Below are 15,572 nucleotides of genomic sequence, written 5' to 3'. Positions count from 1 at the left end.
GGGAAGAAGCGGGTTAAGAGCCTCAGTCCGCCGCTGAGGCGTCTGTTCTGCCGCCAGCACGGCCTCTGCGCCGGGAGCCTCTCTGCTGTCCTGCGAGGAAACCGTAGCTGTGGAGCGGATGCCTGTGTGGGGCCTGCCGGCCCGGCTCGGCCCGGGGCTGCCCGCTTCCTCGCCTTAGGCCCGGCCTTAGGGCTAGGCGTAGGCTGACGCCTGACAGCAGTAGAGCCTTACGGCTCTCCCGCGGTTTGGCTTGGGCAGCGCCGCGGGTGCCCTTGTGTCTGGAGGGCTGATTACCGCCCAGGTAATCTTGTTCTGGCCTCGTCGTGCTGATAGCTACGCTCTGTACTGACTTTTGACTAATCTACTTCTTTATTTTTTAATGGAAAGGTAACACGAATGTGGATAAAATGAATAAAGGGGATTTGGAGAACAAGTATCCCCAGTGGATGCGTGCATGTAGCCAGGAGAGCATTTTGGGTGATAAGAAGGTATGCTATCACAAGGGGGGGAAATTGATTTGGTGTTAGGCTGTGTAACAAAGCAGTGTGGGTCTGTGTGCTTGTGGTGCCTCTTTTCCTGCTCAGAGAGAATAATATATCATAAAGATTGTATCTAAATTTCTAGTTTTCCGAGAATGCTAAAGTGACCTTGGATGCATTTATCTCCGCACGTATAAGCAACTTTAGGTATAAAATTTCTCACTAGAAGGGACACAGCCCTGTGACGTCAAAGACTGCTTTGATAATTAGAAAGCTACATCATGAGAGAAAAGCAGAAGACTCACTTAAGCAGTTTTTCTTGCATTAGGTGATAAGAAGGAACTGGTAGCATAGGCTTTATTTCATGAAATCATAGGATGGTTTGGGTTGGAAGGGACCTTTAAGATCACCTAGTTCCAGCTCCTCCCATAGACCAGGTTGTTCAAAGCCATATCTAGCCTTGCCTTGGATGCTCTAGGGAGGGAGCATCCACAACCTTGCTGGGTAACCTCTTCTAGGGCCTCACTGCCTTCACAGTAAATAATTTCTTCCTAATATCTAGTCTAAATCTAACCTCTTCCAGTTTAAAGCTATTTCCCCTCAACCTGTCGCTACACATTCTTATAAAAAGTCTCTCCCCAGCTTTCCTGTTGATCCCTTTCAGATACTGGAAGGCTGCTATGAAGTCCCTCTGGAGCCTTCTCTTCTTGAGGCAAGAGTCCCAGCTCTCTCAACCTGTCTTCACAGGGGAGGTGCTGCAGCCCTCTGGCTATCTTTGTGGCCCTCCTTTGGACCCACTCCAACACCTCAGTGTCCTTGTGCTGGGGGCTCCAGAACTGGATGCAGTATTCCAGGTGGCATCTCACAAGAGCAGAGTAGAGGGGCAGAATCGCTTCTCTTGACCTGCTGGTTACGCTTCTCTTGATGCAGCCCAGGATACTGTTGGCCTTCTGGGCTGCAAGCACGCATTGCTGGCTCATGTCGAGTCTTCCATCAACCAGCGCTACCAGATGCTTCTCCTCAAAGCTGCTCTCAAGCCATTCTCCACCCAACCTGTATCTCTGCCTGGGGTTTCCCTAGCCCAAGTGCAGGACCTTGCACTTTGACCTTCTATTAAGTTAAACCGACAGTTTTTGGTTAAACTTTAACCCTTTGTTAGCTGAAATAAATGTTTCATTGTGTGAGCATAGAATTATCAGTATCTTTTCTGTAGTTTCAGGATTGTCCTCTTCCAGGCAATTTATTGTTTCTGAATCTGTGTTATAAAGCTGTTTTGCACGTGATGGCTTGTGATTGACAGATGTTGTTCTTCAAGTCTTACTGTGCAATGCTGTCGTATTTGTTAGTACTGACATCTCATAGCTTACCTATATATTTTTAAGTAACTTGATGATTTTGCAACCAGGTGAATGTTATCAGTATTCCTAGAGTTCGAGATAGTTTCTCGGTCAATAAATTTTAGTAAGTAGGTTTCTGGAGAGGAAAAGGAAAGAACTGCCTGGAGCCATTGATGTCACCTTTTCCTGCGGGCTTAAAATTTCAATTTTTAAACCAGCATTCAGTTGATGGAGGATCTCTCTCTTTTTAAATGTCACATGTAGTTTTAAACTGGGTTTTACTTCATGCATGGGGAACTTAACAGAGATCTGTTGTCTTGAAGTGCAGTGGGCTAGATGAGATGTGGGACCAAGGAAATAAGGGGACAAAGCTGTGTGGTACAGCCAAACACTTGTAGCCCCGTGCTTTTCCAGTGCACAACTGCACCGAACCACAGATCTTGTCTCATGTTGTTCCTTCAGTGTCCTCTTCAGAAATTCTTGGTTTGTTTCTGTGCTTTGTGTGTTCAGAAATTCTTTGATGTGCCTGTGAGTTACTGGTTTATGTTGAATTCCTACTGAAATAGGGATTTTTCCACGGATTATAGCTGAATGGGTTTGAATAATTCAGGCAACTACTTAAATTAAAAAATTATTGAACTTTGGAAGTGCTGCAGCATTTTAAAATAGCATTGAGGAGCTTGTGACACTGTCAGAAATAAATATTTTCCCTAGCCTTGTTGTTGAAAGCTGCTGAATCTCTTTGGCTGGAAGAATGCAGAGAAATAAAATGGAGGTGAGAATTCAGCGTGCTAGCTTTCAGTCCGGGTGCTTGAAGTTTGGGAAACAGATCGGGGGTCTGAACACTTACGTGTCGTCTACATCAGTGCTGGGTTTGCTGGGGTACAGCACTGAGGCAGCACTCAATGGCTGTGGTGCTGATGTGTCTCTGTGCTGAGGTTACATCTGACCAGTAACAGAGTCTTTTCCAAATGCTGTCCCACAGACTTCTAACATTCAGAGGAGCATTTTGGAAGATGGGCTGCCATTCCTAGAGTTCCGTGGCTCCATCATTTACAGCTATGAAGCCAGTGACTGCTCCCTTCTCTCAGAAGACATCAGGTAATAGCTCTTTCTCTGTTCCTTTGGAGAGCCCCTTACTTTCTGAAAAGGGATTGGCTATTCTCTCTCTACTTCTTCTAGCTGATTGTGCGTTCAGAGTGCCTAGAGTTGAACGGTTTGACCAGAGAAACCTCTGGTTGCACAGGCTGTTTTGATCTCCGTGCCAAACATGTCTTGTGTGTTGGCTATAAGCACACGCTGAACCTGTTCCTGGTGACAGTGAATTAATTATTTCTCTGAGGATGACCCTGGCTGGTCTATAACAAGTAGTGTTTTCAGGACACCTCTTTCCAGCGTGCTGCGCAGTTGTAGCTTCCCCAGTTGGAATTCTTCTGGCAGATATCCTGGCTGCAACCTGGCACTCTCTTTAAGAGAAAGCATACAGTGAAAAGCCCTACTGCAGTTTCTCTGCTTTCCATGGTATTTATAGTTTCTTGAGCCTCGCTGACTTCATTGGGAGATAAGAGCTGCAGTAAATCAGGTGTATATGTTATTTCATAACGGGAGTGTAGGTTTGAAGGTCATTCATTCGTGATGCAAATAGGTTTTTTTTCCCCAGTTCTTGCATAGCACAGCTTACCTTACTAGGGGAAGCAGTTGTGTTCAGAACTTTCTGTTGTAGCATGATAAATAAAAAGCAAGCTTTCAAGGAACTGGAAAGTTCCTTGAATTAGATCCCCTTTTGTATCTGTCTGTTTCCTGAGGTTTGCTATGCTGCCATCTGTGTACTGTGAGATCTGCTAGAAATCTGTCTGGTTTGGGAGTTACAGCGTAGCTTTCTGTACCAGCAGGAATTTCACTTGCTGAGGGTCTTAGTAGTAAAATGATTTGTGTCTTACACATGTGCGGGAGAAGATGTACTAGCTGTGCATCCCTTAGTCATCTTTGTGAGACGACTCACGCGTGCCGTTCTATGTGCTGGTAGAAAAACAGTTAAATGTGAGGAATATCCATTTCTTTTCAGGCAGACTTTATCAGATGGGGCTGCAGTTGGATTTGATATTGAATGGCCGCCTTCGTACACTAAAGGAAAAATGGCAAAGATAGCTGTAATCCAAATATGTGTAACCGAGGAAAAATGTTATTTGTTTCACATCTCTTCAATGTCAGGTACTGTACTGCCTCTATTCCTATTACTTAGGGCTCTCTCTTTCTTGTGATTTACTATGAACCTTAGCATCGAGCAGTAGTATATTTCACATTATGTTTGATAGTGAAGTTTAAAAAAATACATCCATCTTCTTCCCCCTGCTGGGTATAAAGCAGGGAGTGACTCACTGAGCATTAACTGTGTGTTACAATGTCTTTAGTCCAAAGCTTGAGCAGCACAGTTCTAGCGTACAGCATTTTAGGTTCTGAGAAGGGCAAAAGAATTAAGGATTATTTTTTCTTTCCGGGAAAGAATATTTTCATTTAGTTTTCAAAAATTGAATTCCCTGCTCACGTAATGAGCTTTCAACTCTTTGGTGCTAAAATTAACAAGAGCACCTAAATTTAGCAGGCTCTTACCTCTTAGTTTGGTTTGAGTAATAAAACGCCTCAAAAATGACGGCCATCACGCTGCTTCTTCCTATTTTTGTGCCATTCTTTCCCAGAAAGAATACTGAATACCTGGTGTGAGGCAGCTGTGGGCAGAGGGGGGATGTGTGCCCAACATTCTGAATCCATTACAGCAGTGAACAAAAGTACCCAAATTGGAAAAATAGAAAAGCAGGGAAGGAGGCTGCAATTCTATAACCTTTGGTTTGAATGTTAGATTGAAACTGTGCGTGTGAGATGTCTCTGATTTCCCTAGGGTGTGCATGCTGAGGTATAATAGTGATAATTTAAATGTTGGTGTTCGGTCTTTTGTCATTTATAGCAAATGAGGTGGAAAATTTAATTGCCGGAGGCTGTTCAGTCCAAGAGGCAGAAATGTACAGATGCACAGAAGAGACATTTGAGGAAAGGAAGTGAAAGGGGGGAGAGATGTTTGGAGCTGAAATGCTTCTGATTCTAAAGTGAAGGTGTTTGCCTGTTGATGCCAGGCATGGATGCATATGTGCTACAGCTAAGTGTGTAGCAGCAGAAGATGGTGTTTCTGCCTAAATAATCTTTTAAAGCTTTATGCTGAAGAGAGATGCACTTTGAACTGGGTGTGATGCCAGCCTTTTGGCAGGCACCACTGCCAAGTTTTGCTTAGTCAGAATGACTGATTTACGAAAACTTAGATGTGAAACAAGGCTTTTCAGTTTTCACTGGGGAAAAATGAAAATACTTTCTCCTGCAGGAGGGAGGTCTGTGTATAAACACATCTCATAAAGGACAAAATTTAACTGTATGTACTTATCAAGAAGGTTCTTGATAACACTCCGCTTCTGAATGGTCTGGAACCCAGACTTTTTAGATCATACAATACTTTTTTTCTAGAAATGAGATGGAGGAAATGGAGCAGGAGTTGTCACCCTTGAAGATTTTCATATATTTTTAGACAGAGGAAATCCCTCATTCAGTAAGTCAGCTGCAGCTGCTGTGCCTGTGTTCTGCCCTCCTAGATTTGCCTCTTCAGAGGAATCCCTGTGCTGCATTATGGTGGAGGTGCTCTGGATATCACAGTTCTTTCTAAGGAAGAATAACTTTTCTGGTGACTCATGTCTGAGCTGCAACTTTGCAGTCCACAGCACCCTGCTGCTTGTTATGGCTGCGCATGTCTGTAGTGTGTCAGCAGAATCCATACAAGTACAGAGGTCAATATGGTCAGTGATGCAAAGTGATTGTTGAAATACGTAATTATTACAGTAGAAAAATGTGATAGTAAATCAAAGCCAAGCCAGATCCTAAGTGCAAGTGTATATGGGGAAATTATGAGTAGTACGTATTTGTAGAGAGAAGAATTAAGCTTGAGACTAATTCAGGGTATTCAGCTTTGTGCTCCTGAATGTATATATTTAAATAAGATGCTCCTGCAGAGGCAGGTATGACAGCTGTGTGTTTTTGCCTGATTCTGTGAACTTGAAAATGCCGTTTGATCCAGGATTGCTGTGTGATCACTTGGGGCTGAATCAAAATGTAGAACGTAGCATCTGTGTGCATGCTTGCATGACTTCATTTTTTCTTTTACTCACAAGAATGACTTATCTGGGCTTTTGTGGAGCATGTGGTTGGTTGATTTTGTTTTCCAAATGCTGTTCTTGGACCAGCCCGCAATTAGCACTGAAAATGCATATGCAGAATCAGTCTTCCTGGTCATTCTCCATGTTTTTGGGTTAGTGCTTCCTCTGAATGTGAAGCAGCGCTAACTGGGGAAGAATACTCTGTGGAAAACAGTAAAATAAATAAATAAATAATGCATTTGGTGTCATGAGCATCCAGGGCTGAGGATTAAAATATTTTTTCTCCATGGAGGGGTTGCTTTGTCGTTGTCATGCATACTACTGATCAGTTAGACAGATAAAATGAGGTCTTTCATTTTTTGTTTTTTTTTTTTACTTAATTTATTTTCAAATACCAAATGAATTTGCACATTTCAGAGATTTCACTGCTGCTTGCTTCAAATGATACATTGCAGCAAATTGGTGTTTGTCATCCCAGTGCACAAGCAGGAACATAAGCATAACAACTTCTTGAGCGTTTCCTCCTTAAGAACAGGTTTTTGCAAGCAGCCTTTTTGCTAGATTTTGTCATTTCCATTTGGCTATGTGACGTCTTTCAGTATCTAGTTTCTCATGTTTGGGCTTAATCTATTTTAGGTTTTCCCAAGGGACTCAAAAGGCTGCTGGAAGATGAAACAATTAAAAAGGCTGGCGTAGGAATTGAGGGAGATCACTGGAAGCTGATGAGTGACTTTGAAGTCAAATTGAAGAGCTTCGTGGAGCTCGCTGACGTTGCTAATGAGAAAGTAAAGCTTAAAACCTTTTTGTTGTGGAAGGGAACCTTATTAATGTGCTAAATGAAAGGAGGCTTCCTCATCTCTACAGCATATTCTGTAGAATAATGCAGAGAAATGGTACAGCTTTAAAAAAAAAAAAATAAAAGTGCTCCTATTTCCAGAGAACTCTAGGTCTGCATAATTAGGCTGTGTGTTTCAGTGAGCTGGTTCTTAATGCATGCGGCCCCCTTCTCAGGTCTGTTCACATTTACAGCCTTTTCAATCCAGCTGCAGATGCATTTCTTGCATTTACTAATGATGGAGATTGCCAGATCATGTCACCCTGGGCTTCTATTAGCCATGGCATATGTGTCCCAGCAGTGGCCAAACCCACAGGGTCTGATGTGGCCAGCTCTTCTGCCAGTCTCTAGTCTAGAGCTGGTTGTCACCTGACCTGCAGCACTGCAGATATTTTTCTTTGTGGCTCTGAAGTTTGTGCTACCTGCTCACATGGGGCAGCTTCCTGCCTGCTTAGGAGCAGTGTTATGTCAGGTACATCCCAAATTGCAGTGTGGCTGAATGCTACTTTCATTCTGTCTGGCGTAGGTAAACCTGTGCCATCATTGAAGACAGAGGGCTGTGATGCTTTGAAGCTTCAGTTCCTTGTGGGCTGGAAACTATGCAGAGTAAATAGTTTGGTCAAGCAATAAACGCTCTTTTTAGATTTGGAGTTTCCACGTTTCACCCCATGCTTTTTTTTTTTTTTTTTTTTTTTTTTTTATCTCCCAACATCCAACACCAGGATATTTTTTGAGGATAAGCACTTGTGATCTCTGATTGCAGCCTTGAAGTCTTTTGCTAAGGAGATAACAGACCAAAAATGAACTTGACAGTGAAGGTTGAGAGAACAAAGACGAACATCTGATGTAATGGTACAATGGAAGGAGGAGAGGAGGGGGCCTAAGATCAGCCATTGGTAGGCTTTTGATTCCCAGTTCAAGGGAATGAGCTGATAATGCCAAGCTGTTGCTACTGCTGCTGGACTTGACAGTCTGCATGTTTTGCGAGTGCTCTTGGGTTAGAATAGAGGAGATTTGTGCCTGTGAGCCCCGGAGCTGGAAAGAAAGCTGCCCAAACTCTGAGAGCCGGTCCAGACAATAGCACATAGCAGCTGTGATTGATGACTGTGATTATGAAAGCAATTGCAAACAGCAGCATAGCAGGGTGATTTCTGGAGTCTTCCAAGAACTACTTTGTAGTACGCTGAATAATGGTTAGCGTGGTATAAAGCTGCTGTCTTTGATGCATGCTTGGTTTCTCAGACTTGCAATAGATGACAAAACAGTTACAAGCTGACTTTGATATTCGTGCTTTTCTATTAAATAAAATCTTGCTATTATTTGCAAATACTGATATCCTGGAGGAGAGACGGGTTGGTGTTGAAGTTTCAGGCTTTTGTTTAATCAGCCTTGTACTTACATTGTACAGATGTTTGTTTTTTTTTTTGCATGTGCTGTTGCACCACCTCACAGCTCATGGACTCACCTGAACCTAGGGTAATCTTTCCAGCTTGATAATGCAGGGATGCCCTACAACAGTGTAGTTTCAGGAGTGGAAAGTAGAGGTTCCCAATGACCAATATGATGAGAACAGAGCAAGGCCTAAAGAACAATTGCTGTTTTGAAGACCTCATTTGTTTTGACTAATCCAGAGCGCTCTCTGCTCCTCCTGAAGTATTAGGTGTGCTTTGTGGTTCCTGTGACTATGTTTTGACAAACAGTTATTTTCCCCTTTTAAACAACTTTTTATTTTTTCCTCAGCTGAAGTGTAAGGAGGTATGGAGTCTAAATGGCTTGGTAAAACATCTCTTTGGGAAGCAGCTTCTGAAAGACAAGTCTATCCGCTGTGGCAACTGGGAAAAGTTTCCACTCAGTGAGGAGCAGAAGTTGTATGCAGCCACAGATGCTTACGTACGTGCCAAAAAAAATCTATTACCACTTGCTCTAGCATGCTGTTTGCTGCTGTTTTTAATGCCTTTATGTTACAGACCATTCTGAACACTGGAATGTTCCATGGTCTAAAGTGGATATTAGGTGTTTGAAGGTGGGAGTCCTACACTGTAGGACTGTAGTTCACAGTGTGATTCCTTGTTTGTTTTGATTTGCTTTTTAATCTTCAGTGTTTGCCATAATATCTTCTATGCAGAAGATGCTACCTCTTGTATTTGACTCAGCAATGAGACAGGTTACTGAAATAACTTGAAGAACATATTATGTTGTGTGTTTCATGTATAAAATTCAGTGTAGAAAGAAAAGAGAAACTCAATTCCACAGAATCCTTGAGCCTCTTGTGAGGTGGCGGTATGACGTTGCAAGTTTGCCTTTTTCTTGAAGCCCATTTGTGAGTCAGATCTCTTGGAAGCTCTGCTGTTACCGGGTTGTGCCAAGTAATACAGGCATCAAAATGTACATCAGAGGAATCGCTGTCCACTTGGACTGACTGGGAAGTGAATTTTGATGTAGGGATCATGTTAATTTTATCTGCATTTGTATGGAGTGAGCCTGAGGTCTTTCTGAGCGATTATCTCGCATGACACAGTTGATGCGTATTTCTCAAGTGTGATAATTGCTCAGTGCACTTGGAGTAGTTTTTGTTGGGTTCTGTTGTCTGCTGCTGTGTGCTGTAGCTTGTTAGTGTTTGCAGATATGTTTTCTGTTGGGGGCTTCTTAGTTATCTTTCCTGAGCTGCTTAAGGACCAAAATCCAGTTTTTTTCAGTTACTCCTAAATATGATACACGAGATGAAGTTAATGAGAAGCTTTGAAGAAATTTAGCCTCCTCCAGTGGGTAATTCCGCAGGGCCAACTTGCATGTGAATTATTTTAACTCTGTAAAAGTCTCTGATTTTTCACCATTTCGAAAGGAAAGGGATGTTCCTTCAGTTCTGAGTTCTGTAAAGAGATTTATCCATGTACAGCTGGGTGCTACCTGCTTCCCAGGAGAAGATCTTTCTTTGTGATGGTACTGGAATATCACCCTTCATCTCTTCTCTCCCGAGGATTTTATTTCTGTGGCCAACTTAAACAGAGGAAGGGAAATGGGGCAATGTTCCCTGTTCTCTTTTCTGACTTAGAAAGTAGTGCACGTTTTCTAGTTAAACATTAAACTGTGGAGTGCTTTGCTCTTGTGAAGACATGGGACACAAACCAATGAAGAAAGGAGCAGTGTTTTTGATCTTCAGCTGTATTTTGGTGCAACAGCTTGAACCAGCTTTTTCCAGGCAAAGCCTCTTTCTTGCTCTGCTGTCTTTACCACCCAGCCTGCCTTTTGGAGCCTCACAGGGAAATGTGGGAATGTAACTCCTTTCTCTTTTGCCTTTAAGATGCTTTGATTAACATCTGTAGCCTAATCAGCTCATTGCTGGCTTTAGGCTGCATTTTCCTGTTAGATTCTGTGTGCTTAATATTTCCCTTGTTATTCATAACAAGTTCTGTCTTAGTAGATTCACAACTGCTCTCTTGAAGCATCACAGTAAAGTCTGGGTGAGGTGGAGCAGGTGGTGAGACTGGAGGTGGAGCACATACAGCTCTTTGTTTGTGGCTGACTTTGTAAGATAACCACTCTGGGATCTAGTCATATGTGTCCAGTATGATGCAGACCAAAATCAGGACATTGCCTTTCATAAAAGGTAAAGTGGTTGTGATTACCAAAGCAATAAGGCAGACCGCTGGCTGTTGTATGACATGACCCAAGAACTCAGAATTTATGGGATTTGCAATAAGTTAATGCCATGGCTTGCTGAAACAATTTTTGACTTTTTTTAATTTAGTCTTTAAAATGTGGTTTCTCTGCAGAGTATTAATATTTCTTTCTCTTTTACTTGCAGGCTGGCTTTATCATTTATCAAAAACTGAAAAATATGAATAGCACTGACAGGAAATTATTTGGGCAAAGAAGAGGTAAATTACATAGTCAGGAATAAAGAATATAGTCTATTTCCAAGTAGTTCTCTTTATATTATGTGTCAGAATCTTTTGGTTTTTCGGGAGATTTGAGACAGTTTTGAGATAGATCATCTAAGAGCCTTTACAGCCTAATCTATGTTACTTTACAGATATTATTTCACAGTGAAATGAGAGTGCAGTCTTGGTATGTTGTTTGCCTCTGCGTTATGAAGAGTTTGTAAGAATTCCTGCTGTCATTCCAATTTGTTTCTGGAAACATGTCAGTGAGTTCATGCCAATTCTGCTGATCCGGTGAGGAAAATCTAGCTTAAGAAGAAAAAAGACCACAAAATAAATACATATTAAGTAACACTTGTCTTGTGGCATATAAATAGTGTCCAACTTTGTTTTGAAACAGTTCAGCTCTGTTTGATCAGAGAAGTGATTCTAAAGTCTTGGTTGTCCTTCACTTAGAATCATAGAATCATAGAATCACTAAGGTTGGAAAAGACCTAAAAGATCACCCAGTCCAACCGTTCACCTATTCCCAATAGCTCCTACTAAACCATGTCCCTCAACGCAACATCCAGTCTTTCCTTGAACACCCCCAGGGTCGGTGATTCCACCACCTCCCTGGGCAGTCCATTCCAGTGCCTGACCACCCTTTCTGAAAAGTAATACTTCCTCATGTCCAGCCTGAATCTCCCCTGCCGTAGCTTGAAACCATTCCCCCTGGTCCTATCACTAATGACACGAGAGAAGAGGCCGACCCCCAGCTCACTACAACCTCCCTTCAGGAAGTTATAGAGAGCAATGAGGTCTCCCCTGAGCCTCCTCTTCTCCAGGCTGAACATTCCCAGCTCCTTCAGCCTCTCCTCATATGGCCTGTGTTCCAGACCCCTCACCAGCTTTGTTGCCCTTCTTTGAACACGTTCCAGGGCCTCAATATCTTTCTTGCAGTGAGGGGCCCAAAACTGGACACAGTACTCGAGGTGCGGCCTGACGAGTGCTGAATATAGGGGAAATTCCTTACTTACGTAAGGAAAGCTGAAAAGCAGATGCAGTTTATGGCTTAAAAAGAAGGGGAAAAGTTTATTTCATTTTTGTACTGGCTGAATTCTTGCAAACAGTTAGGAGTAGGAATTAGGAGTACTATCTCTTTAACTGTGAGATACAACTGTCTGGCTCTGGTTTAATCAGCACATCTATGTTTGCAGCTTTGGTAGGGCTGATATCTGGAACCTATGGGATTAACTTCTCTTTTCATGAGAACAGGGCTGGGTAGTTATGTTATACTAAACTGAATTCTTTTGTTACTGCAATCATCTTGAAGTGTGCTCATGCTAAGTAGATAGCTGTATGTTTCAGGCAGCTGCATTGTGTTCATTAAAACAAAAGCCTGCAGATGAGCAACAAGAACACCCAACAAACACATTTATAAATCTCTATTGATGTATATGAGTAGGGACCTGGTGTCTCTGATGTGACATGTCAGAGCTGCTCCCCAGCACACAAGATCACACTGCACACTTTTCTCCCAGCTGATGATGGGTAGCAGTGCAGGATGCAGGGATAGCACTGTGTTAATACAACAATGTGTGTAACAAGTAGGGTTTCATCAGTTAAGAAGTTGTTAAGAGCCTGACAATTAACTTGTATTGACAATCAGGGAGATTGTTTGCTCATCCTAATTACTGAATTTCTGCCAGTGGGGTGGTAGTTTCTAGTTGTGCAAAAGAAACTCAGTGAACAACTTGAACTGTGCCACGACAATGTACTTGGCAGCTTTGTTCATCTCTGTCAACATTGAAGCTAGCAAGCAGAGTGTGTATGTGTGTCCAGGCTTTGGCTGGAAAGAGGAGATGGGACACCTTAAAACAAACAACAAAAGAAACAAAAAAGTAAACATCTTGAGTCATCTGTAGAAGACGAAGATGGAATGATGAGTTAGTTTCTTACAGCTGCAAAATCCGAGAGATTTCAGGTGTAAGTGCAATTGAAGTCCTAGGAGCATGCATTTATAACACACAGCAGTGTTTGTGTGTAGGTATGCGAGTTGGTGAAGTAAAGCATAGAAGCAGATTCAGAAAGCAGTAAGACAAAGCTCAGACAGACTGAGCACTGCAGACTCCATCCTGCTCAGCTGCTGCTTTCTCAAAGCTGGAGGGTATTCTGGGGAAGAATCTACTTACAATGGTCTTGTTTTGTATCCTCGTTTGGTAGGTGTTTATAGCAGGCTGCTGAAAAAGACTGTCTTATTAGCTGTAGATCTGGTGGAAATGCAGTGACTTGTATGAACTTGTTTGTGTGTAGATGTTAAACCTGAGTTACTGTGAAGTAACCCTGATGGCACCTCTTCTAGATGACGCGTTGTCAGATGACGTGAAGGAGCGCTTGACTTCGCTAGCTGAAGAGATGGTATACCTGGCTTCCAAGATCTCTGACTCTTCGGGACAACTCAGAAATTTGCAGAGGTTAGATTTTCATTAACCTGGTTGTACTTTATCTTTTGAGATTCATGTTAATTGCTGAGGTCCAGAACCACGAAATGTGTCGATAGCTGTCTCTGTTACCTGTGCATCTTTTTTCAAGAAAAGGAAGCACAGTTCACTTGATGGGAACCTTTTGCCCTTATACATTAATATGGTGGAATGTAGCTTTTCCCTGATTTTTATTTGCAATGGGTTTGACACTGAATTATGCTGAATCTGTTTGGTTTTTTTTCTTGCTGAAATGCTCACAAGACGTTTTTAAATAGAAACTTCAGACTTGTGCATCTACTTAGAAATCTGGAGACTGGCCTAGAGTTGTGGGGACAATACAACACACGTATATGGAGAATCTTTGCAGTCTTCTTCAGCATGAAGAAATTTAATCTTTCTTCTGATGACAGAAGATTGCTAACTGCAGTTGTGTGATAAGCTTTTGCATATGAAATTTTAGACAAAATTTACCTGGAGAAGCTTTAGAATTCTCCTTTCTGTTTGTAGCTGGGATGTATGTAACAACAGTCTTTACTGTTTTGGTTCAACTTCTTGTTTTACCCTCCAGGTCTGCAGAAATACTAGCTGACATATCAGAAAATGTAAAAGCCTTAGGAAGTACACTCTTTGCTGGTTCAGGTTCTCCTTCTGTGCTGGAGAGGAGCTGTGGTGCAACTCTAACCAAACTTGAAGCAAAGTCAGTGAATGTTGAAGCGCAAAAAGCTGAAATGCCTGAATTTGCTAAAAAACTTGAAGGTGACTTCAACATCTGCTCTGATGCTACACTAGCTGGCCTCTGGGAAGGAGAAGTTGATGAAGGTGAAGCAGAGGGAGGTCGTGCTGTTGCTGAACATGGGGCTACAGCAGCTGGCTCTAAGGACACAGCAGACAGAGATGACTTCATGTCATTAGACTTTAATGAGCAAGAGCTACAAATATTGGAGCGTCAGGCTGCAGAAGAAGTTCTCAACAAAGCTGTGCCTGAGGTAATGTGAAAGTCCCTCATTAGTCATGGATGCTCACCAGAGGAACTGATCTTATCCTTACTTTGCCATAAGATTTAAAAAAGAAACAAAAACTTGGTGAGAGCAATTTAGGGTGGGCTAGAGTAAGGGCTCAGACTCTGGAAAATATTTCTGTGGGTGATCAAGCACTGAGTTGCTCTTCAGTTACGTAGTTGGGAGAACTACTGAATACAGAAGCTGATATATTCATTTAGTTCATTAATTGATATTCTGATTAGCTTTCCTCTTGTAATTACTAATGAATTGTGATGTGAAGTTTCTGCAGTATGGGGACAAATTCTGCATTCAAACATCTCAACCTTGGTCATGAATAAAAAGCAAATCTTTGATGGTGTTCTAATTGACAGCCTTCTAGTGGCTGCTTTATGTGGATTGATGCCTCTTAAATGAGGCTGTAATTTCTTTGTGTTCCAAGTCTTTCCCACATTTGGTAGTACTGTTGTTTTTGCCTCTTACTATAGGGCCTTGTTGTGTGTTAATTTGCAGGCTTGCCTTGTTTTCCTGGGCTTCAGAGCTGAATGTTGAGCTTAGTTTATTTTTTTTTTTTTTTCCACTGAGAGGTAAATGCATACAGAGAATAGTTTGTAGCAAAAGGTAGGTAAAAATAGAAATATCTTTGTACACGTGTATTTTCTTCTTAGGAGGAATGCTTAACAGACAATGAACGAAATGCCTCCTGTGTCATTGAAAGTGATGAAGAACTGGAAATGGAAATGCTTAAAGTGAGTACCTTAGGGGTTTGGCTTATCCACTTTCTGTTTTTTCCCCAGTGGTGGTGCTTTCAGGTCACAGCATCATAGAGTGCAGGGAATTAAATAAATAGGTGTTGCTTACAAAAGGTGGATGGAAAAATATGTGGGTAGATGAATTACATTTGCCATTGTAGGATCTCATATGATTGTATGATTTTGATATTCCATGTTTTGTTACATCTTCACTGTAGCAGCATAGGCTTTTGACCTACCCATTTCCTGCACTTCTGTTGATAATCATGTGTCAGTTGTCTTGCTGTGTGTCATGCATTCAGACCACTGCAGGTGCTGTTAATCTGAACAATAGGTCAAATAGATTGCTCCATCGCTGTATGTTTTGCAGGCACCTTGGGGAAACAAGTGTTACACATTAAGGCACTTAAGATTATTCAGATGCGTTGTGTTTTCTTTACACTGCTTTTTTGTCTTGATTCCACAGAGTTCATACACTTCAAGCAAAGTGATCAAATGGTGTCAGTAGAGCATTCACAGGTTTTTTTTTAATATTTCTGCATATATGAAGATTAAGTGTGGGGATACAACTAAATAAGAGGCAGGATAGAAAGGCCTGTAGAAAGAAAGGTTTAATTTTGTACCAGGGAAGG

At 41.9% G+C, this 15,572-nt stretch overlaps 1 protein-coding gene across 5 annotated transcripts in view; it reads left to right on the top strand.

Moving 5' to 3' along the window:
* Nucleotides 1–15,572, top strand: part of WRN (WRN RecQ like helicase) — a 42,415-nt gene that overhangs the window by 204 nt on the left and 26,639 nt on the right. For 2 of the 5 annotated variants that reach the window (XM_042871222.1, XM_042871226.1), the window contains exons 2-10: nucleotides 388–488; nucleotides 2,802–2,917; nucleotides 3,882–4,027; nucleotides 6,646–6,794; nucleotides 8,585–8,734; nucleotides 10,650–10,722; nucleotides 13,070–13,181; nucleotides 13,759–14,176; nucleotides 14,857–14,937. In XM_042871222.1, the coding sequence (XP_042727156.1) occupies nucleotides 408–488; nucleotides 2,802–2,917; nucleotides 3,882–4,027; nucleotides 6,646–6,794; nucleotides 8,585–8,734; nucleotides 10,650–10,722; nucleotides 13,070–13,181; nucleotides 13,759–14,176; nucleotides 14,857–14,937 (1,326 nt within the window). In that variant the 5' untranslated portion in view covers nucleotides 388–407. Of the gene's footprint in view, nucleotides 1–71; nucleotides 302–387; nucleotides 489–2,801; nucleotides 2,918–3,881; nucleotides 4,028–6,645; nucleotides 6,795–8,584; nucleotides 8,735–10,398; nucleotides 10,452–10,649; nucleotides 10,723–13,069; nucleotides 13,182–13,758; nucleotides 14,177–14,856; nucleotides 14,938–15,572 lie in introns of those variants that run through there. The other 3 variants (XM_042871223.1, XM_042871224.1, XM_042871225.1) reach the window with 3 other exon arrangements.

This window comes from Lagopus leucura, unplaced genomic scaffold (genome assembly GCF_019238085.1).
Source record: "Lagopus leucura isolate 7727_CA_CO unplaced genomic scaffold, USGS_WTPT01 Super-Scaffold_100004, whole genome shotgun sequence".
Classification (NCBI taxonomy): Eukaryota; Metazoa; Chordata; class Aves; order Galliformes; family Phasianidae; genus Lagopus; species Lagopus leucura.
This window is presented reverse-complemented; position numbering and strand designations above follow the sequence as displayed.